This window comes from Microcaecilia unicolor, chromosome 5 (assembly GCF_901765095.1).
Source record: "Microcaecilia unicolor chromosome 5, aMicUni1.1, whole genome shotgun sequence".
NCBI classification, from domain to species: domain Eukaryota; kingdom Metazoa; phylum Chordata; class Amphibia; order Gymnophiona; family Siphonopidae; genus Microcaecilia; species Microcaecilia unicolor.
Window position 1 is genome coordinate 358,758,117 of NC_044035.1, and position 23,443 is coordinate 358,781,559.

Here is a 23,443-nt window from a genome sequence, read left to right on the forward strand (position 1 = left end):
AGACTTGTATTTTTTGGGTTGTATCTGCTGCACAGTACAGGTGACTCTCCTCATGCTTGTGTTATTGGGATTGTAAAATGGGGGGGTCAGGTTACTTATTAGTGATAGGAGGAAGTGCAAAAGCAGCATTGTTTGAGGTAAGGGTGAACAGCAGTTCCTAAACTGTGGGTTATGGGAAAGGGAAATAGGACTCCATATTCTGCCTTTCTGAGGTGAAACTACATTCAAAGCTGTTTACAAATATTCAGGTACTTATTTTTGTACCAGGGGCAATGGAGGGTTAAGTGACTTGCCCAGTCACAAGGCGCTGCAGTGGGAATCGAACCCACTTCCCCAGGATCAGAGTCTGCTGCACTAACCACTAGGCTACTCCTCCTCCACTGTTAGGAGGGGAGGTAGTATTAAACTGTAGGCACAAGAAGGGATGGAGGTAGGTTTGGGGCAGGGAACATGTGAAAGGATATGGGTAGGACTGCAATGAGGAAACAATGGGGAGGAATGGGGTATAGTGCTGGTGGAAGGAATGGGGTAAGATTTGATCAGGAGAACAATGGATGGATGGGAGTAGGACCGGGATAAGAACACTTTTGGGGGGGTGGGGTGATCTGGGGAGAAGTGGGTGGGGGGAGGTAGCAGCGCGCATGCACGGGGAGCGCTCCCGGTAACAGCAGGAGGGGGAGGAGTGGACGCGCCCAGCAGCCGGCACTGGTGCTGATGCTGCAGTGATGCCGCAGTGAGTTCCCGGGGCGCCTCCTGATTGGCCGAAGGAGCAGCCTCTTCCCTGGTGACGTCAGCGGCTGCCGGGCAGTGCGCGAAGCGCCTATAAAAGTCGCGGACCGGGACTCGGAGCTCCTGACCCGCCCGCCCGCTCCGCTCGTCCGGCTCTTTCCGCCCACAACAGCCAGTCACCAGGCAGGACCCCCGGGGCAAGCATGAGGGAGATCGTGCACATCCAGGCCGGCCAGTGTGGCAACCAGATCGGTGCCAAGGTAGGGAGGGTGGCTTCTGATGGGGGGCTGGGCTGGGGGGGGGGGGGTCAGCGCCTGTCCCTCGCACATCTCGGAATGCAAAACTCGCTCCCTCCCCATCTCCTTTCTGCAACTGTTTGAGATTAACAAATCAAGCGCATTAAGCTGGAAGCGTTGCTGGTACTGGTGAAAACTTCGGTCCCGGTGTCCTTGACTGAACAGACGTTTAAAACTCCTGCAGCCTAAACCCCAGCCTGTAATTGGCAGGCGGTTCTGCCCCTGTGCTGTGTCTGAGCCCCCTTTGTCCCCGGAGGGGATCCCAGTTTTCCTCTGCTGCAGTGCTGGGAATGAGCCACACCCCAAGACTGCAGAGCTGGGAATGAACAAAGGCAAAAGCTTAGTCTAGACCTAGGGAAAGCGGCTGAGCCTAAACTCAGAGGGGACTTGGGTGAGGTCTGTGATCTGTGCCTTACAGGAGTGGTTTTGAATTAGGAGCCCAAGGTCACTTCTTTCATTGATAGCTATAAAGAATTTAACATCTATAATCTGCTTTTCCAAAGAATAAATTATGGATTAGATTCTATCAATGGTGCAAAAAACAACCCCCACCTAACTTCAAACATGGTTTATTGAATATGTGTAGCGCCCGGACTTGTGACTAAATTTAGGTGTGACCATTTATGCGACGTAAAACCTAAGTACAGATCGGGAGCGTTCTATAACAGCACATGTAAATTCTAGAAATGCCTCTCCCATGGCCACACCCCTTTTGAGATCCACGCATTACAATTTACACGCATCACTTTACAGAACACGCTTAGAAAGTTGCGGGAGTAAATTCTAATTAGTTCCAATAATTGTTATTGGCCGATTATCGGCACCGATTGGCTTGTTAAACAATGAAGTTGTAAGTGCGGTTTGGCCGCACTGCCAGATTTGCTCACACAACCTTAATCAACATATATAGAATCCGGGGGGGGGGGGGGGAGGAATTTGTCTTTCCGTGGTCTGAACCTGGGTCACTGTAAATGTTACTTGACTGGCAAGAATGGAGAGTGGCAGACGGCAGGGACAGTTTGGAATTATCTCATGATCCTGTCACAATCTGTAGTCCTCCATAAAATCCTTTCCTTGTTTTGCATATTAAACACCCTCTCCACCTCGAAATACAAAGCAAGTGTGGGTTCAGTTTATCCTGTGGGTTTTCTTCACCTATGAAGGGAGGGTATGGCTGCAACAGATGCCTTGACTCTGAGTGTGTTTCACTGGTACCCATTTTTTATTTCTTTCTCTTACGAGTTTCCACGTGCTGGCAGAATAGACCCCTGATCCATTCAGTCTTTTTCATAAGTCACCGATTGGTATTTAATTTGCAAAATAATAGACTGATTTTTTTTGTTTGTTGGAATCCTTAATTACATATTGCACCAAAGACACAAAGATTTTTTGAAGGGAGTGGTCTTCCACGCCCTGGGGAAAGGGAGGGGACAAAGCCTCAGTGACAAAGACTCAGCCTCATTATCTAGGTCTGGCAGCCCTACACACCCTGGCAGTCTCCTGCGCTCCCTAAGGACCAGAGGGCTGGACAGTAGACTGAAAGAAAGGGGCCACTGCTTTTAATTTTATGAAATGGAAATGCTTTGATATTTTTCTCACCATGAGAAAGGGAATTACGCTGCAATGTAATCAAAGCAAGCCCTGGCTATGCTGGAGACGGAGCAGATCAGTCCTTTTCTCCCATGACATTATCTCCCCAGCAGTGACTATTATATTACAGCCTTCCTGTATGACTTTTGAAATTACTTCCCTTCAGACTCTCTTTTATTACCAGGGGAAAGTGAGATGGGTAAAGCCAAGAGCTGACTCTTAAGAGATTTCTGCACGCTCTCAAGCTGTGACCTTGGGACGGGTCCCCAGAGCTCCTTCTATCAATAAACAGCAGGAAGCTTTCTGACAAACAAAAGTTTTTTTTCCAGAAATATGTTACAATGTTTTTACTTTTGGTTTTTAAAAATTCCAGTTTAAACTTTGTACAACTCTTCTCACTTGTAGGTATCTTTCAATTTTTGAGGATAGAGGAGACAATACATGCAAATAGTTTATTTTGTTATAACAAAAAAATCTTCCGAGGAGTGTCTCAATCATTGGGAGCCATCATGAAGCCCCTGTCCTTGCTAGGGTGCAATGAGCTTTTATCACAGATCTTGCTACTGTCCTCCTGTGTTGGACAGTAGGATGAAGCTTCCTTTCAGAGCTGTTTTCGATCCAAAAACAATGTGGCTTCGAAACAGTTCATTTCTGAAATGACTTTCCTGCTGCTGAGTGCAAAGGTTGGTCACTGAACCTCCTCCTACGCAGTATGAGGGTTGATCACTGAACCCCACAGTGTGAAGGCTGCTCATTGAATTTCCTCCTGCTCAGTGTGAGGGTTTATTACTGAACTTCCTCCTGGTCAATTTTAAGACTGACCGCTGAACTTCCTCTCAGTCATTGCTAAGGATGATCACTGAACCACCTCCTCCTCAGTTTGAAGGCTCTCCCTTGATGCTCTTGTATCCTCATGGCAATCCAAGACAGACTTGTTCCGGGCAGCCCTTCTTCCAATGCTCCCCATTTCTTCCCCCCCCCCCATTAGACTCTCCCCTCCCCTTCTTGACTTGGTCCTCCTTTAATTTTCCCACTGCCCATTCCCTCTCACAAACTCTCTCCTCCCTTCCCCCAAATCTGACTCAATCCGCTTTTCTAACCAATTGCCTTTCTCTACATATCATCCTTCACCTACTCCCCATCCCCCCCCCTCTCTCTCTCTGAGGGCTCAGTACCTTGCACCTAGAAGAATGCTTTTGTCCACCCCCTTTTGAAAAAGCCTCACCTAGACTCTTCCCTTCCCACAAGCTTTCACCCCCATCTCCAACCTTCCTTTCTTCTCCATGGTCTTGAAGAAGCTTGTCCACTGTTAACTTGTCAATCATATTGAGCGTAGTAATCTACTGCACCCTTACCAATCATGTTTCTGTACACATCACAGTACAAAAACACTTCTACTTGCACTCTGTGACCTACTTTGTGCTTTGATCAATCAACACACTTCTGTCATCTTTGTTTCCCTTGATCTCTCTTCTGCTTTGTGGACCATACTCTCCTTCAATGTCTTCGCTCAATAGACATTTCTGGCACTGTCCTTGAATTGTTCACCAGCTATCTCTCTGATTGGACTTATCAACTCTCCTTTGACCACTCTTCTTCTTTTCTGTTGCCTGCCTCCTGCCACTCCTCTCTCTTCCCCTTTCTCTCTTCTATACTTCACTTTTATTTCTGTTGTTATGTAAACCACTTAGCTCTCCATAGGGCTCATTTTCAAAAGAGAAAAACGTCCAAAAAGTGGCATGTCGGATGTTTTTCTCACAAAAATGTCCAAATCAGTATTTTCAAAACCTGTTTTTAGACGTTTTTCTCTGAAGTCTGCCAGAAGTTCATCCAAATCTCAAAGGGGTGTGCCAGGGCCGTGTTCAAGGTGGGACTTTGGCATTCCTAAGACTTAGACCAAAACATTGGTCCTAAATAGTCAGATGACCACTGGAGGGAATCAGGAATGACCTCCCCTTATTTCCCCAGTGGTCACTAACCCCCTCCCACCCCCCAAAAATGTGATGAAAAATATTACTTACCAACCTCTATGCCAGCCTCAGATGTTATACTCAGGTCCATTAGAACAGCATGCAGGTCCCTGGAGCAGTGGCGTAGACAAGGGTGGGCTCGGGTGGGTCCAGGTCCACCCACTTTGGGCTCAGGCCCACCCAGTAGCAGCACACTTATGATGTGACTGGCAGGGATCCCCAAGCCCCACCAACCGAAAACTCCCAACAACTGTCCCTCCTGCATACCTTGTAAATAGCAGATCTTCCCCTGCAGTGAGCAGCGATTGATACATTCCGCTCCCACCAGCCCCACAACCTTCCCTCTGATGTATTCCTGCCTATGTGGAAACAGGAAGTTGCATGAGAGGGAAGGCTGTGGGGCCAACATGAGCAGTGTGTATTAGTTGCTGCTCACTGCCGGTGAAAATCTGCTATTTAAAAGGTATGCGGGGGAGGGGGGATATTTGAGAGACCATATGGCACGCAGTTGAGAGAGGGAGAGACCAAATCACTTGTGGGACAAGGCGGAGTTCTACTGCCCACCCATCTTAGGCCCAGGCCCACCCAAAATTGGGTGTCTGGCTACACCCCTGCCCTGGAGTAGTCTAGTGTTGGGTGCAGTGCACTGCAGACAGGTGGACCCAGGCCCCTAACTCCCCCTACCTGTAACACTTGTGGAGGAAACTGTGAACCCTCCAAAACTCACCAGAAGCTCACTGTAGCCACATATAAGTGCCCCCTTCACCTGTAAGGGCTTTGGTGTACAGTTGGGGGTAGTGGGTTTTGGGGGGCTCAGCACACAAGGTAAGGGAGCAATGGTGAGATGTGTACCTGGGAGCATTTTATGAAGTCCACTGCAGTGCCCCCTAGGGATTGCTGTCCTGGGATGTCAGGGGGACCAGTCTACTAAAAATGCTGGCTCCTCCTATATCCCAATGGCCTGATTTTGTGCATTTTGTACTTGGATGTTTTTCTTTTTTTTTTTTAATGGACCAACAACAAAAAATGTCCAAAAAACCAAAAAAAGATAGACGTTTTTCTTTTTCAAAAGTGACCTTTTTCCCTATTTAGATTTTGGAATTTTTTTGCAAAACATCCAAAGTCAGACTTAGACGTCATATCAAAAATGCCTCTCCACATATAGGCATTTGCTCCTCTTTCCCCTCTGTATTCTCCTCTTTATTTTTACTTTTATTTAAACCACTTATCTTTCTATGTGAAGGCCTTTTAGCAGTATATCAAAAGTTTGAAAAAAAAGTCTAGTTACTGACCCCCCCTCCCCCCCGCTCAATGTGAAGGCTGGTCACTGAACCTCCTCCTGCTATGTGAGGATTGGTCACTGAAGTTCCTCCTGCTCATTATTAAGGCTGGTCTCTGAACCTCCTTCTGCTCAGTGTGAAGATCAGTCCCCGAAACTCCTTCTGCTCAATGAGAGGACCTGCCATTGAACCTCCTTCTGGACAGTGTTAGGGATGGTCACTGAACCTCATTCTGCTTAGTGTGAAGATCAGTCCCCGAAACTCCTTCTGCTCAATGAGAGGACCTACCATTGAACCTCCTTCTGGACAGTGTTAGGGATGGTCACTGAACCTCATTCTGCTTAGAGTGAGGCTTGGTCACTTGAGTCTCCCTGTAAGTATGAAGGTTGGTCACTGAAGCTCCTTCTGCTAGGTGTGAAGATCAGTCCCCGAAACTCCTTCTGCTCAATGAGAGGACCTGCCATTGAACCTCCTTCTGGACAGTGTTAGGGATGGTCACTGAACCTCATTCTGCTTAGAGTGAGGCTTGGTCACTTGAGTCTCCTTGTAAGTATGAAGGTTGGTCACTGAAGCTCTTCCTGCTTGGTGTGACGATCAGTCTCTGAACCTCCTCCACTGCAGTGTTAAGGATGGTCACTAAACTCAGTATGAGGACCTGTTGCTGAACCTCCTCCTGCTGGGTGCAAGGGCTGGTAAGTTCACTCACCCCTGTTTACTTTAGAAGTTCCCACTCAAAACCTTTGCACACGATAGCAGAAATGTCACATCAGGCTGCATTGCGATGCTGGAAATACCTCTGGGAAAGCTACATTTATATCTACCCAGGAGCAAAGAAAAGGTCACATGAATCATTTCTGATTGAATGGGGAGGAATAAAAAAAGATGAGGGTAAAGCATAAAAGAAGTATCAGGGCTGGGAGAGAAATCCCAATGAAGAGCACCTGACTAGACTTCAGCTACTCAACTAAATGTCGTATTGTACATAATTCTCCAGAAATGAAAGATCTTACCAGGTTTTCCAGAAGAGACGTAAAGAAGAAAACAAACGATGAGCAAACAGTGCAAGAAAATAATCGCAATAAGCAGACAGCTGATTTATAGAATGTTTCAAATGGGTTCCAGGCTTGTAAAGAAATGAACACAAATAATAGGTTAGGGGTGTACACCAATCTTTCCTAGAGTCTGTGATTACAGTGCCAGTAGTAGACGAATGATCTGGCCTGACTACCTCTGCACTGTCTGCTCATGAAGAAGAACAATGAGGCAGAAGCCCTGGTTGGGGAGGGGAGGGGGGGGGGACAGGGATGACATCATTTCCTGCCTGAGGAATGTAGAATGTGTAGAGCTCGTCAAAAATGATCTCTGTGGGAGCTTTGAGGCAGTAGGACCCCCGCAGCATTTCGGTGTATTCCTGTTAACAAAATTGTACAATTGTTGTGCCAGAAATGTATTTATTCATTCATTCATTTCTTTCTTAGAATATTTTTACCACCTTTTTCAAGAAATTCAACATATTCTTGCTGTATCCTGCCTCGGGTGAACGTAGGCAGTAGATAAATAACAGTATATAACCTGCAACTTACAATGTCAATGCGATACACATTAAAACATCTTAATACACAGCACAGAGTGGAAGCAAAGGTGGAAACTATGGACAGAGTAACAGGAGTTAGAAAATAAGGGAAGTGACTTGTGGCCCAAATAGGAAAGGGAGAAGGGCCAGGCGGGAACATCTGACCTTTTATAGATCTGCAGTTAAGTCCAAAGGGTACATAAGTATTGCTGTACTGGGACAGACAAACGGTCCATCAAACCCAGCATTCTCTTTCCAACAGTGGCCAATCCAGGTCACAAATAAGTTCAATACATTTTATGCTGCTTATCCCAGAAATAAGCCAATTTCATAATGGTCTATGGACTTTTCCTTTAGGAAGCTGTCCAATCCTTTTTTAAACTCTGCTAAGCTAACTGCCTTTACCACATTCTCTGGCAACAAATTCCAGAGTTTAATTACATGTTGAGTGAAGAAAAAGTTTCCTTAGGAACATTTGCTTTAAAATAATAAAATTTCTCTAGGGCTCAGATACCTGGATGCTATTTCTTATTTTCTCCTCTGATGAGAATTAATATGCCCAATGCTCATTTTAAAGCCAGTGAGTAGGATGGAAATAGGGTTTTTAGGGATGCTACCTGGAAAATGATCACATGAAGACTTTTTCCCAGCTCCTCCTCTGCCCTTATTGGTATGATAATGTGCAATACATTCATTAGAAAAATGTTCTCCTCTTGCAATAGGTCAGTACATAAGTGTTGCCATACTGGGACAGACCAAAGGTCAATCAAGCCTGGTATCCTGCTGGTATCCTGTTTCCAACAGTGGCCAATCCAGGTCACAAGTACCTGGCAAGATCCCAAAACAGTACAATACATTTTATGCTGCTTATTCTAGAAATAAGCAGTGGATTTTCCCCATCCATTTTAATAATAGTCTATGGACTTTTCCTTTAGGAAGGCATCCAAACCTTTTTTAAACCCTGCTAAGCTAACCACTTTTACTACATTCTCTGGCAACGAATTCCAGAGTTTAATTACACATTGAGTGAAGAAATATTTTCTCTGATTTGTTTTAAATGTACTATTTTCTAGCTTCATTGCATGCCCCCTAGTCCTAATATTTTTGGAAAGAATAAACAAGTGATTCACATCTACCCACTCCACTCAGTATTTCTGTTTTCTTACTGGGCGTTAAGTGATTCAGCAAGAAATTGAAACAGACATGGAACAACTGCACATTTGGACAGTGTTCAGTTCTAAGAAACCATGCAGTGACCTGGCATGGAAGCACACTATGCTGGCCAGGAGTAAGGAGCCGGTGCTGCCTGAAGAAGACAACCCCAGCCAAGGGGTGAGGTCAGCATCCAGCAGTTTGGATGGTAGTTATGACCATGAAGTAAAACATCTAAATCTGGCCTTGCTAAGGGAAAGGGGATGGGATGTGATATACCGCCTTTCTGTGGTTACATCAAAGCGGTTTACATTTTACATACAGGTACTTATTTTGTACCTGGGGCAATTGCACTAGGCTACTCCTCCACTAGCAACATTCCATGTAGAATCTCAAATAGTAGCAACAGAATCTCAAATAGTAGCAACATTCCATGTAGAATCTCAAACAGTAGCAACAGAATCTCAAATAATAGCAACATTCCATGGAGAATCTCAAATAGTGGCAACAGAATCTCAAATAGTAGCAACAGAATCTCAAATAGTAGCAACATTCCATGTAGAATCTTTGAAATAGGGAAAGGGAAATGAGACTTGATTTCTGTGATTACATCAAAGCGGTTTACATTTTACATACAGGTACTTATTTTGTACCTGGGGCAATTGCACTAGGCTACTCCTCCACTAGCAACATTCCATGGAGAATCTCAAATAGTAGCAACAGAATCTCAAATGGTAGCAACATTCCATGTAGAATCTTTGAAATAGGGAAAGGGAAATGAGACTTGATTTCTGTGATTATCAAAGCGGTTTACATATTACATACAGGTGTTTATTTTGTTCCTGGGGCAATGGAGGGTTAAGTGACTTTTCCAGGATCTGAAGGAGCTGCAGTGGGAGGCTTACCCTGTTCCCCTGGTTCTCAGGCCACTGCACTAACCATAAGGCTACTCCTCCACTGAAATGTCATTTGTAGCTCTGCTGTTTCTGTTCCTGTTTCCTACTAGAATAGTCTGGATCTTTGGATTATGTTGCCTGTATCTTAATGATAAAGGGGATGGAACTCCTTCCATATGAGGAAAAGCTAAAGAGGTTAGGGCTCTTCGGCTTGAAAAAGAGACGGCTGGGGGGGGGGGGGGGGGGGGGATATGCTTGAGGTCTACAAAATCTTGAGTGGTGTAGAATGGGTAAAAATGAATCAATTTTTCATTCTTTCAAAATGTACAAAAACCAGAGGACACTCAATGAAATTACGTGAAAATACTTAGAAAACAAATAGGAGGAAATATTTTTTTCACTCAAAGAATAGTTAAGCTCTGCAACTCATTCTTGGAGAATGTGGTAATGGCAGTTAGCATATCTGGCTTTAAAAAGGTTTGGACAAGTTGCTGGAAGAAAAATCCATAGTCTGTTATTGGACATGGGGAAGCCACTGCTTACCCTGAGACTGGTAGCAAGGAATGTTACTACTAATTGGTTTTCTACCAGCTACTTGTGACCTGGATTGGCCACTGTTGGAAGCAGGATGCTGGGTTGGATGGACCGTTGGTCTGACCTAGTATGGCTGTTCTTATAATTTGCCTCCATGTCCCAGAATAGTTTTGAGGACTCCAGTTTCCATATTCCTATCTAATCTGCACTTTCAAGGATTACGGCTAGGGGCATGCTTCCAGTTTTGTTATCAAATGATACTTTGGCCTTTGCCCTGCTCCGCTGAACACAGATCGATTTCATAAAATAATTGAACCAGTGTTCTGGGAATCATTTGTGAAAAGATTTCCACTTCCTGTACTATACATGTAACTTGAAATTTTTCATGATGTGTTTTATTGCTTTATCCATATTGATCTTATGCAGGACTGTAAACACCTAAACATAGTAAACATAGTAGATGACGGCAGAAAAAGACCTGCACGGTCCATCCAGTCTGCCCAAGAAGATAAATTCATATGTGCTACTTTTTTATTTGTACTGTCCTCTTCAGTGCACAGACCCTATAAGTCTGCCCAGCACTATCCTCGCCTCCCAACTACCAGTCCCGCCTCCCACCACCAGCTCTGGCACAGACTGTATAAGTCTGCCCAGCACTATCCCTGCCTCCCACCACCGGCTCTGGCACAGACCGTATAAGTCTGCCCAGCACTAGTCCCGCCTCCCAACCACCAGCCCCAGCACAGACCGTATAAGTCTGCCCAGCACTAGCCCCGCCTCCCAACCACCAGCTCTGCCACCCATTCTAGGCTAAGCTCCTGAGAATCCCTTTATGTTTATCCCACGCATGTTTGAATTCCGTTACCATTTTCATCTCCACCACCTCCCGCGGGAGGGCATTCCAAGCATCCACCACCCTCTCCGTGAAAAAATACTTCCTGACATTCTTCTTGAGTCTGCCCACCTTCAATCTCATTTCATGCCCTCTCGTTCTACTGCCTTCCCATCTCCGGAAAAGGTTTGTTTGCGGATTAATACCTTTCAAATATTTGAACGTCTGTATCATATCACCCCTGTTCCTCCTTTCCTCCAGGGTATACATGTCTCTCCTCATAAGTCTTGTAACGCAAATCCCATACCATCCTCGTAGCTTTTCTTTGCACCGCTTCAATTCTTTTTACATCCTTAGCAAGATACGGCCTCCAAAACTGAACACAATACTCAAGGTGGGGCCTCACCAACGACTTGTACAGGGGCATCAACACCTCTTTTCTTCTGCTGGTCACACCTCTCTCTATACAGCCTAGTAACCTTCTAGCTACGGCCACCGCCTTGTCACACTGTTTCATCGCCTTCAGATCCTCAGATACTATCACCCCAAGATCCCTCTCCCCATCCGTACCTAGCAGACTCTCACCGCCTAACACATACGCCTCTCTTGGATTTCTACTCCCCAAGTGCATCACTTTGCATTTCTTCGCATTGAATTTTAATTGCCAAACCTTAGACCATTCTTCTAGCTTTTTCAGATCCTTTTTCATGTTTTCCACTCCCTCCGGGGTGTCCACTGTGTTACAAATCTTAGTATCATCCACAAATAGGCAAACTTTACCTTCTAACCCTTCAGCAATGTCACTCACAAATATATTGAACAGAATCGGCCCCAGCATCGATCCCTGAGGCACACCACTACTCACCTTTCCCTCCTCCAAGCGAACTCCATTCACCACCACCCTCTGGCGCCTGTCCGTCAACCAGTTCCTTAAACCACCACTTTGGGTCCTATCTTCAGCCCATCCAGTTTATTTAAGAGCCTCTTGTGGGGAACCATGTCAAAAGCCTTGCTGAAATCTAAGTAGATTACGTCTATAGCACATCCACGGTTCAATTCTCCGGTCACCCAATCAAAGAATTCAATGAGATTCATTTGGCACAATTTCCCTTTGGTAAAACCATGTTGTCTCAGATCTTGCAACTCATTTTCTTCCAGGAAATTTACTATCCTTTCCTTCAGCATCGCTTCCATTACTTTTCCAATAATCGAAGTGAGGCTTACCGGTCTGTAGTTTCCAGCTTCTTCCCTATCACCACTTTTGTGAAGAGGGACCACCTCCGCTGTTCTCCAATCCCTCGGAACCTCTCCCATTTCTAAGGATTTATTAAACAAATCTTTAAGAGGATCCGCCAGAACCTCTCTGAGCTCCCTCAATATCCTGGGGTGGATCCCATGGCTTTGTCTACCTTTAGTTTTTCTAGTTGTTGATACACACTCTCTTCCGTGAACGGTGCTATATCCACTCCATTCTCAAATGAACTTTTGCCAGTCCCTCATGGTACTTCTCCCGGATTTTCTTCAGTAAAAACAGAACAAAAGTATCTATTTAGCAAATTTGCCTTTTCTTCATCATTATCTACATAGCGGTTTGCAGTATCTTTTAGTCTCACAATTCCCTTTTTAGTCATTCTCCTTTCACTAATATACCTATGGCACATTACCAGACTAAAAATTTATACAGTAATTCTTGATATCCATAAGGAGCAAAAGCAGTCTGTACAGTTAGTGTGTTTCAGCACCATGGCCAGCTCCCTCTGAATCATTTACTCTCTTCTCCCTCCTCCCCCCCCCCCCCCCCCCCCCCCTTATTCACAGGTAATTAACCAGCCAGACATGGGCACTGACCAGTAAAATAGCATATCGACACCTAACCATGGATATTTAGTGGGAGATAACGGTTATCTCCCGCTAAATATCCACAGTTAGATACTAACCAGCTATATTGTGCGACATAGCCAGTTAGGCGTGGATATTCAGTGCTTAACCAGCTAAGTTCAGTGGTTAAAATAGGCAGCATAAATAACAGGCCTACCTTTAACTGCTAAAACTTTAACTGGTTATTGCTGAATATCAGGATTATAAACAAACTGACTAGCCAGGGGGGTGAGTACCAAAGTGGTCAGCTGGATAAAAAATTGATTGACTGACAGACAGTAAATGACATTCATTTAGAAGAAAGAAAGGTGGGTATTGGAGCACCTCAAGTGTCAGTCGTAGGGCTGATTCTGCTCAACAATTTCATAAGCAATATCTCTAAGGGTTAGAAGAGAAACTTTGCTTTTTGTTGATGACATGAAGATCTGCAACAGGATTGGACACCCTGGAAGGAGCAGGCAAAATGCAGAGTGACTAACAAAAACTAGAAGACTGATTTAATACTTAGCAGCTAATCTTTAATCTGAAAAAGTAAAGAATAATGCTTTTGGAGAGCAAAAACCCAAAGGAGCTGCACGTGAAGGCTGAAGATCACAGTCCAGAAGAGAGACCTTGAGGTGATAATATCTGAGGATCTTAAAGCAGTAACAATAAATCCAGAAGAATGCTCAGTTGCATAGAGAGGGTCAAAACAGAAAGAAGGAGATTATAGTGCCCCTATACAGGGTGCTGGTGAGGCCTCACTTGGAGTACTGTGTTCAGTTTTGGAGGCCGTAGCTCACTATGGACATAAAGAACCTGGAGTTCGTACAAAGGTATGTGACCAAAATAATGGAAGACATGAGAAGAGCCTGGAGGTCCTAACTATGTAACCCTAGGGAAGAGGGACAGAGGGAAGAGATGCTGACCTTCACATAAATACATAAGCGTTGCCACACTGGTACAGACCAAAGGTCCATCAAGCCCAGCGTCCTGTTTCCAACAGTGGCCAATCCAGGTCACAAGTACCTGGCAAGATGCCGAAAAAGTACAAAACATTTTATGCTGCTTATCCCAGAAATAGCAGTGGATTTTCCCCCAAGTCAATTTAATAATGGTCTATGGACTTTTCCTATAGGAAGCCGTCCAAACCCCTTTAAGCCTTTAAAGCCCTGAAAGGAATTCTTAAACAGCTGAGCCTTTTTCAAATTAGAAGCTCTAAAACTATAGGACATGATATGAATCTATGTGGAGGTAGAGTCAAAATCTCAGAAAATATTTTTTCATGGGAAAGGTGGTGGATGTCTGGAATGCCATCCCCAAAAAAGGGGTGGAAGCGAAAAGAGTGCAGGAACTCAAACAGAAGTGGATCCCTAAAGGGCAAGAAGATGTAAGAGAAGCAGAGAGCACTTCACCACATCTAAGAAATCATGGGGAAACTAAGCTGCGCTGTGCGGCAGGCAGAGCCACCAAGAGACTAGGCTGGGCCCCGGGCAAGGCCGCCCCGCCTCCGCCCCCTGCCACTGTCGCTCCCCCCGCTGCTGCCTCCATGGCTCCGGGCCCCCTGCATTCAAGGCGGCAGTCGCAGATCGCCTCTCTTCTGGCCTTCCCTCCCTCTGTTCCGCCCTCGTCTGATGTAACTTCCGGTTTCCACGGAGCAGGACACAAGGAGGGAAGGGCCGAAGAGAGGCGATCTGTGAATGTCGCTTCGAATGCAGGGGGCCTGGAGCCGAGGAGGCAGACAGGTGAGACTGGGAACTGCAGCACCGGCGGCCTAACCCCGGCGCCGGGCCCCCCTTGGAGGCCCAGGCTTGGGGAATTTCCCCACCCCCCGCCCCCCCCCCCCCCCTCTTGGCGTCCCTGGTGGCAGGTACAACCCCAACAACCTTCTTGGGCAGACTACATGGCCATGTTGGTCTTTCTCTGCCACCATGTACTGTATTACTGTGTTATGCATTTCATTAACAATATCTTGAAACCAGACTGGTTGGACAAATCTCCAGGAATAAGGTTTTATGTCCTAAACCTGTGTTCTGGATCCTTCAGTACCATACACACTAAGATATGAAGATGAGGATCAGTCACCTCTGTGTGATCATAGGTGTTGCTACAGGGGTGATAGGGGAGCACATGCAACTCCCCTCCCCCCCCCCAAATGTCTTGCTATCCCTTTGTCACCCCAGCTGGGCTTCTCTACCCCTTGTGTGAGTCAAACAGGAAATGTTCTCCTCTTCCTCACACACAATTCAAACAATCAGTTGTTTGAACTGCACACAAGGCCAGCCTATCTATGAGGCACAACTAGGCAGTTGCCTATGGCAGCAGTTTCTACGGAGGCGGCAAAAAAAGCAGCTTCAGTCAAAGCAAAAATGTTGACCAACACTGAAAACTCATTTCTTTAACGTAACCTGGTGGCAGGTCCACCCTGCAGTCGATTTAAACACCCAATTCTGCTATTTTGGACTCAGACGGAGCCACTTGTAGGTTTTGGTTTGAGTAAGATTTGAACTTTTTTTTTTTTTTGTATTTCTGCAACTTACAATAATTATTTTATGGGCAAAGAATATGGATTTTTCCTGCTGTGGCACGGGTGACTTGAGAAAGGCGAGGCAGGAAACTTTAGCCCTAGGTGTCACCTTTATGCTGTGGTATCCTTGTAAATGTAGAATAAGATATTTAGGTATTAGATAACATGTTTTTTTGTCGCAGAACATCTTCGCTTCTTTTTAGATTTTAAGAAGCTTCCACCAGGTCAAGTCTCCCAGCCTTCTTCAGCTGTTTCATCAGTGTTTATAATGCTGTCGTATCCCATTATGTTATCATGCCAATGCTTATCAGGATTGCCATTCACTGTGTGCATGACAGGCAGAGTCACAGAAGGGACGTATCTGACAGAAACAATCATTATCCATACTTTGTAGATTCATAGTTGCATTGTGTCAACTTGTGCATTTTTTTTTCAATGTTTTCTCTCAGTTCTGGGAAGTGATCAGTGACGAACACGGGATTGACCCCAGTGGAAACTACGTGGGAGATTCTGATCTACAACTGGAAAGGATCAGTGTATATTACAATGAAGCCTCCTGTAAGTACCAGCTGTTTATACTACTACAGTGATCCTGTACCACCCTAGGGGCCACCCCTGGTCCTGCCTGACCCAGGAGTCTTTGTCCTCCAAAGGTCACATGACCTCCCCCAGGGCTGACCCTGCTATTAGGTGAACTAGGCATCTGCCTATGGTGGCAGCGTGGCTCTAACAAATGTGAGAGCCTTTATCCTGTTGCTGCTGCCCCCCCCCCCCCCACATATTCTCCTGCCACAGCCCTGGCTCTATAAGTACAAACCTGTACAGAAGCACTGCCATGTCTCCCCCCTCCTCCTCCACCACCACCACTGATAGAAAGTCTGCCTTGGAAGGGTGCAGGACAAGGCAGTGCCTCAGTATTTAGAGGGCCTGCACAGCACTTATTTTTCTTTACAGGGCAGCACAGGATATAGGAGGTCAACAGCGGCCCAGAAGCAGGGAGGAAAAGGGAGATGAGATGCTGGGCAACTGGAGGGGGGGGGATAGAGAGGGGAAGGGAAGATGCTGGCTATGAAGAGGAGGGATAGAGGGGAAGGGGAGATGAGATGCTGGGCAACTGGGGAGGGGGGATAGAGAGGGGAAGGGGAGATGCTGGCTATGAAGAGGGGGGTAGAGGGGAAGGGGAGATGAGATGCTGGGCAACTGGGGAGGGGGGATAGAGAGGGGAAGGGGAGATGCTGGCTATGAAGAGGGGGATAGAGGGGAAGGGGAGATGAGATGCTGGGCAACTGGGGAGGGGGGATAGAGAGGAGAAGGGGAGATGCTGGCTATGAAGAGGGGGATAGAGGGGAAGGGGAGATGAGATGCTGGGCAACTGGAGGGGGGGATAGAGAGGGGAAGGGAAGATGCTGGCTATGAAGAGGAGGGATAGAGGGGAAGGGGAGATGAGATGCTGGGCAACTGGGGAGGGGGGATAGAGAGGGGAAGGGGAGATGCTGGCTATGAAGAGGGGGATAGAGGGGAAGGGGAGATGAGATGCTGGGCAACTGGAGGGGGGGGATAGAGAGGGGAAGGGAAGATGCTGGCTATGAAGAGGAGGGATAGAGGGGAAGGGGAGATGAGATGCTGGGCAACTGGGGAGGGGGGATAGAGAGGGGAAGGGGAGATGCTGGCTATGAAGAGGAGGGATAGAGGGGAAGGGGAGATGAGATGCTGGGCAACTGGGGAGGGGGGATAGAGAGGGGAAGGGGAGATGCTGGCTATGAAGAGGGGGATAGAGGGGAAGGGGAGATGAGATGCTGGGCAACTGGAGGGGGGGGATAGAGAGGGGAAGGGAAGATGCTGGCTATGAAGAGGAGGGATAGAGGGGAAGGGGAGATGAGATGCTGGGCAACTGGGGAGGGGGGATAGAGAGGGGAAGGGGAGATGCTGGCTATGAAGAGGGGGATAGAGGGGAAGGGGAGATGAGATGCTGGGCAACTGGAGGGGGGGGGATAGAGAGGGGAAGGGGAGATGCTGGCTATGAAGAGGGGGATAGAGGGGAAGGGGAGATGAGATGCTGGGCAACTGGGGAGGGGGGATAGAGAGGGGAAGGGAGATGCTGTCTATGAAGAGGGGGATAGAGGGGAAGGGGAGATGAGATGCTGGGCAACTGGGGAGGGGGGATAGAGAGGGGAAGGGGAGATGCTGTCTATGAAGAGGGGGATAGAGGGGAAGGGGAGATGAGATGCTGGGCAACTGGGGAGGGGGGATAGAGAGGGGAAGGGAAGATGCTGGCTATGAAGAGGAGGGATAGAGGGGAAGGGGAGATGAGATGCTGGGCAACTGGGGAGGGGGGATAGAGAGGGGAAGGGGAGATGCTGTCTATGAAGAGGGGGATAGAGGGGAAGGGGAGATGAGATGCTGGGAAACTGGGGAGGGGGGATAGAGAGGGGAAGGGGAGATGCTGGCCATCTTGGGGGAGGAAGGACAAATGCTGATGAATGGAGGAGGGGAGTAAAGAGGGGAAGGTCAGATAGTGGCCAAGGGGGAGACGTAGAAAGGGGAAGGGCAGATGCTGGCCATGAGAAGGAGGGAAATAGAGAGGGGAAGGGCAGGAGCTTATCAAAAATGGGGGGAATGTAGGGAGAGAAGGGGAGATGCTGAGCCATAGGGGAGGGGGTGATAGAATCTTGAGCCACCCCTGGGTGGGCGTATGGTTGAAGGTTTGCCTAAGCCAGGCATCCAATAACCTTGTACCAGCCCTGACCTTCTCATAGCTGGTATCCCTCGTGTTTTCTTTCTCAATCCTATTTGTCTCATCAGGTGGTGCTTCACTTGCTCCACCGTTTCTTGCCTGTCAAGGAGGGAGTAAACGAGTGAGGAATCCTCTTAGTGTCTGAGCTCCCTCAGGAGAGGGGGAGCCGGAGTTGTGGGCAGTTGGGATGAGGCTTGCTCAGGCGGGTTTTTACATGCTGCACTTTCACTGGGGAAATCTGTGTTTTTCTTCAGCTTACAAGTATGTGCCTCGTGCAATCCTAGTGGACTTGGAGCCAGGAACTATGGACAGTGTCCGTTCAGGGGCCTTCGGACACCTCTTCAGACCAGACAACTTCATCTTTGGTAAATAGAAGCAGCAGGTCATCTCTTCTGTCCATGTCCATCCTCTTATCATCATTTACCCCCGAATTCTAGATATGGCTAGGGTTACCATATGTCCGGATTTACCCGGACATGTCCTCTTTTTGAGGACATGTCCGGGCAACCGGGCGGGTTTTGCCAATCTGCCCATTTGTCCGGATTTCTGGGCAAATGGGCAGGCTGGTGGGCGGACAAACAGGCAGATTGCTAGCCTCCCCTTACTGCCCTGGTGGTCTAGTGACCTCTTCCGCCTTCGGGGCAGGAAAGAGCCCCCTCTTTCCTGCCCGGAGCGCTGCCCTGCATGCTTCCTTCCTGTTGCTGATCTCGGCGCCAATTCAAAATGGCCACCAAGAGTTGAAGTGACCTTGCAAGACTTCAACTCTCGGTGGCCATTTTGAATCAGCGCCGAGATCACCAACGGGAAGGATGCACGCAGGGCAGCGCTCCGGGCAGGAAAGAGGGGGCTCTTTCCTGCCCTGAAGAGGTCACTAGACCACCAGGGCAGAAGTAAGGTAAGGAGAGGGGGGTGACGGGGAGGGGGGGTGACAACCAATAATTGCAGTTAATCAGCTCCAATTAGGATTTACGTGTGTATCTTGCTAAGCGCTATTCTATACAAATGCGCAAGTAAATCTTTTAGGGATTCTTTTACTAAGGTGCGCTGAAAAATGGACTGTGCTAGTGTAGGCGTGTGTTTTGGGCGTGTGCAGATCCATTTTTTAGTACACCTGTAAAAAATGCCTTTTTTACAATTTATGCCGAAAATGGACATGTGGCAAAATAAAAATTGGTGCGCGTCCATTCTGGGTCTGAGACCTTACCGCCACCCATTGACTTAGCGGTAAGGTCTCACACATTAACCGTGCGGGTAATCATCTACGTGCATAGAATGATGATTACCGCCCAGTTTCTGCTGCGCGCCAGAAAATAAAAATGATTTTCCTGCGCGCATAGCGGACGCGCATCAAAAATGAAATTACCATGTGGGCCACGTGGTAGCCAGGTGGTAACTCAGAATTGACCCGCATTAGGCATGCATAGGCACCTACATAGCTCATTAAAAGGGCCCCTTAGCACGCAATTGGAAAGGAACCTGACCATAGAGGGGCAGTGGCGTTTACTAAAAATGTGCGCAGTATTATAGAATTCAGGGGATCTGTGCGTAACATATGCACCAGGATTGGCGCCAGGTTTCAGCTGGTATAAGTCCAGGCGCAGAGCCAGTGCCTAACTCAGAGCACGGTGTATAAAATAGCACTCAGCATGCATTTTTATTAGCGCACAAATTTTTACACCGTTTTACTGAATCTAGTTCTTAGTCTCCAGACCTTGTTCTCATTCTGTGGGTCAAATGGGTGGAAACAACATTTTAGCCTAACATTAGATCCAACTTTACACTTCGCCAGATCATTCCACTATACTAAGTTCAAAACAATGAAAGAAATACATATATGAACGTGGGAGCGTGTTTCTGTATCTATTAGGGCTGGACCGAACATTCATATTCGACTCGGCCCCAAATACATTATTCATTTTCAGCCCAATAGTGATTTAAATTCAAATACGAATAATCCGGGCTCTATTGTCCTAAATTCTACTGAAATAAACACTTGATCTCTGATTTCACTTTGCTTCTTTTATTATTTATGTTAAAGCTCGATGACCATTATTCGTATTTAGCCAATTATATTTTTCATTATTCGTATTCGGCCAAATAGTAAAATATGTTATTCGGTACAGCTCTCGTATCTATCTATCTAGATACAGCCCCATTTTAGAAAGGACATAGAAGGCAGAATTGTGACATTCAGGCGAGGACGTCTCTAGTTTCAGTAATATTTCAGAACCGAATCTGCTGACTTAGAGGCTGTTCTAAAACACAGAGAAATGGATGATTATGCGTCGAGTGCGGACAGTAAAAACTTCCATTTTAGAAAAATAAATGTATAGAAGATTTGCTTAACTGGTTATCTTTGTAGTCTTGAAACATAGCCGGTTATTATCCCACCGCTGTCACAGTGACCGGTTTGCTTGCCAATTTGGCATTTGGGGAGAGGAGTACATAAGTACATAAGTGTTGCCATACTGGAACAGACCGAAGGTCCATCAAGCCCAGTATCCTGTTTCTAACAGTGGCCAATCCAGGTCACAAGTACCTGGCAAGATCCCAAAACAGTACATTTTATGCTGTGTATCCTAGAATATGCAGTGGATTTTTCCATTTTAATAATTGTTTATGGACTTTTCTTTTAGGAAGCTATACAAACCTTTTTTTAAACCCCGCTAAGCTAACTGCTTTTACCACATTCTCTGGCACTGAATTCCAGAGGAACAAAAGCATTGGGGGATTAAGTGGGAAATCCCTCTAATCCCTCCCGTGCAGTGCTGTTGAATAGCAGCTGTTTACCAAATCCTAAACTTGCTTGAAAGCAGGTGTAACTCCTAAGGTCATACACGTTTAGTCTGCTTCTGAAATGGAGAACAAATATCTATTAACTTGCCACGCCACTGTCCCACCCAGACCACACCTTCTTGCCATTTGCACGCACGGGGGTTTGAGACATGCATATCACGGTTTTGTAAAGTGGGGACTTAAGACGTTTATGTAAGATAAACATCTAAGTGCTGGATGATACACATTTAAAACATAACTAGTGCTAGCCAAATGAAAGCCAAAATGTTTTAAATACTTTTTCAAAATTTCTTTCACAAGTATTTGAGAAATGTAATTTATGAAGGCAAGAACAGCAGCGAGAGCTGCTCTTCTGACACTGCTCTAGTGTTTCAAGACCATTCTTTGGGCCTGGTGATACTCACCCAGCAGTCTGGAATTTAGTTTGGTTAGATTCGATATATTGCCTGTCCTTGCATATCAAGGTGCTATATCAAATCTTTTGGTTGCTTTCTACCAGTACAGGTTGCAGAAGCCCATTATCAGGAGGAGCACACCATGTAAAGCATTGAGGGGGTGCAGAATTTCTTTATCAGAAGGAGCAGACCATATAAAGTGCTGACGGGGGTGTAGAATTCCTTTATCAGGAGGAGCGCACCATATAAAGTGCTGAGGGGGGTGTAGAATCCCTTTTCAGAAGGAGCGCACCATTTAAAGTGCTGAGGGGAGTATGGAATCCCTTTATCTCAATGATCGTGCCATATAAAATGCTGAGGGGGGTGTAGAATTCCTTTATCAGAAGGAGCACACCATATAAAGCATTGAGGGGGTGCAGAATCCCTTTATCTGAAGGAGCGCACCATATAACGTGCTGAGGGGGTGTAGAATCCCTTTAGCAGAACAGGCACACCGTATAAAGTATTGGGGGGGGGGGGGGGAGAAGGTTTATGATATGATTAGTTCCCTTTCACCCTGCCTCATTGCATAGATGATGGAGGCTGTAAGGACACGTTTCACTTTTCTTCTCCTTTTCAGGTCAGAGTGGCGCTGGCAACAACTGGGCCAAAGGTCATTATACAGAGGGCGCTGAGCTGGTGGACTCGGTCCTGGATGTAGTGAGAAAGGAGTGTGAGAACTGTGATTGCCTACAGGGCTTTCAGCTCACTCATTCTCTGGGTGGGGGCACTGGCTCTGGCATGGGCACCCTCCTTATTAGCAAGGTGCGAGAAGAGTACCCTGATCGCATCATGAACACTTTTCAGCGTGGTGCCTTCTCCCAAAGTCTCTGACACCGTGGTGGAACCCTACAATGCAACTTTATCCATCCACCAGCTGGTTGAGAATACAGACGAGACCTACTGCATCGACAATGAAGCTTTGTACGATATCTGCTTCAGAACCCTTAAACTGGCCACTCCCACCTACGGAGATCTCAACCATCTTGTCTCTGCCACAATGAGTGGGGTCACCACCTCCTTGAGATTCCCCGGCCAATTGAACGCAGACTTGAGGAAACTTGCAGTCAACATGGTGCCCTTCCCCCGCCTTCATTTCTTTATGCCTGGCTTTGCCCCTCTCACTGCCCGTGGCAGTCAACAGTACCGAGCCTTAACTGTGCCAGAACTCACCCAGCAGATGTTTGATGCCAAGAATATGATGGCTGCCTGCGACCCACGTCATGGCCGCTACCTGACAGTAGCCACCGTCTTCCGCGGGCCGAATGTCCATGAAGGAGGTAGATGAGCAGATGTTGGCCATCCAGAGTAAGAACAGCAGCTACTTTGTGGAATGGATCCCCAACAACGTCAAGGTGGCAGTGTGCGATATCCCACCCAGAGGCCTCAAGATGTCTTCTACCTTCATTGGCAACAGCACAGCCATCCAAGAATTATTCAAGCGCATTTCAGAGCAGTTTACTGCCATGTTTCGTCGCAAGGCCTTCCTGCATTGGTACACAGGTGAGGGTATGGACGAGATGGAGTTCACTGAAGCTGAGAGCAACATGAATGACCTGGTGTCCGAATACCAGCAATACCAAGATGCCACTGCTGAGGAGGAAGGAGAGATGTATGAGGATGAGGATGAGGAATCAGAGATTCAAGGTGGAAAGTAAAGGATTGAGGGGTGATGGGAGGCAGGTCCCTGGAAAGGTTCAGCGTCTTCTTCATCTTTCTTCAGTTCCACCTGCACTCTGCAGTCTCAGAGCCGGGGGACCTGCTTCTCACGGCCCCTGATCAAGGCTTCCAAACCTTCCAAGTGTTCCTTCCCATATTCATCTTCGCCTAATTTTGTGCCGTCCCCAACTCAGCTGCACCTGATTTTGACAATTTCAGCTGGTTGAGATTTTTATTTTTTACTAGTTTGTCAATTTTTATTTTTTTTGTAATAGTTAATAAAGTTCTTGCTGTCTAGTGTCTGCTGTGTATTTATTGAGATTTATGCTCAATAGCACAGAAGCCTGTTGAAATTCCCACTTTGCGGACAGATGTCGGGACCTCTGTTGAGCTGTGCTGCTAGAACCCTCTGCACTTTTGTTTCAGGAGAGGGGGAAAATGCCATATTCCACATTAGTTTCAAGGGATGAAATTCTCACATGCAGGGTGAATCTCAAGTTACACTTTATGACTTTTCATAATCTGTTTACAAACACTGAGATTTTCACAGAAAGACACAAACTTATAAAAATGTTAATACTCCA

At 46.6% G+C, this 23,443-nt stretch overlaps 1 protein-coding gene across 1 annotated transcript; it reads left to right on the forward strand.

Moving 5' to 3' along the window:
- Window positions 1-932: 932 nt before the first annotated feature.
- On the forward strand, window positions 933-23,072 carry LOC115470973 (tubulin beta-3 chain-like). The gene is given in 6 exon segments (XM_030204619.1): window positions 933-989; window positions 15,686-15,794; window positions 18,225-18,335; window positions 21,781-22,001; window positions 22,003-22,458; window positions 22,460-23,072. Coding segments are annotated over 6 exon segments (1,353 nt in total). The 3' UTR covers window positions 22,859-23,072.
- Window positions 23,073-23,443: the final 371 nt, after the last annotated feature.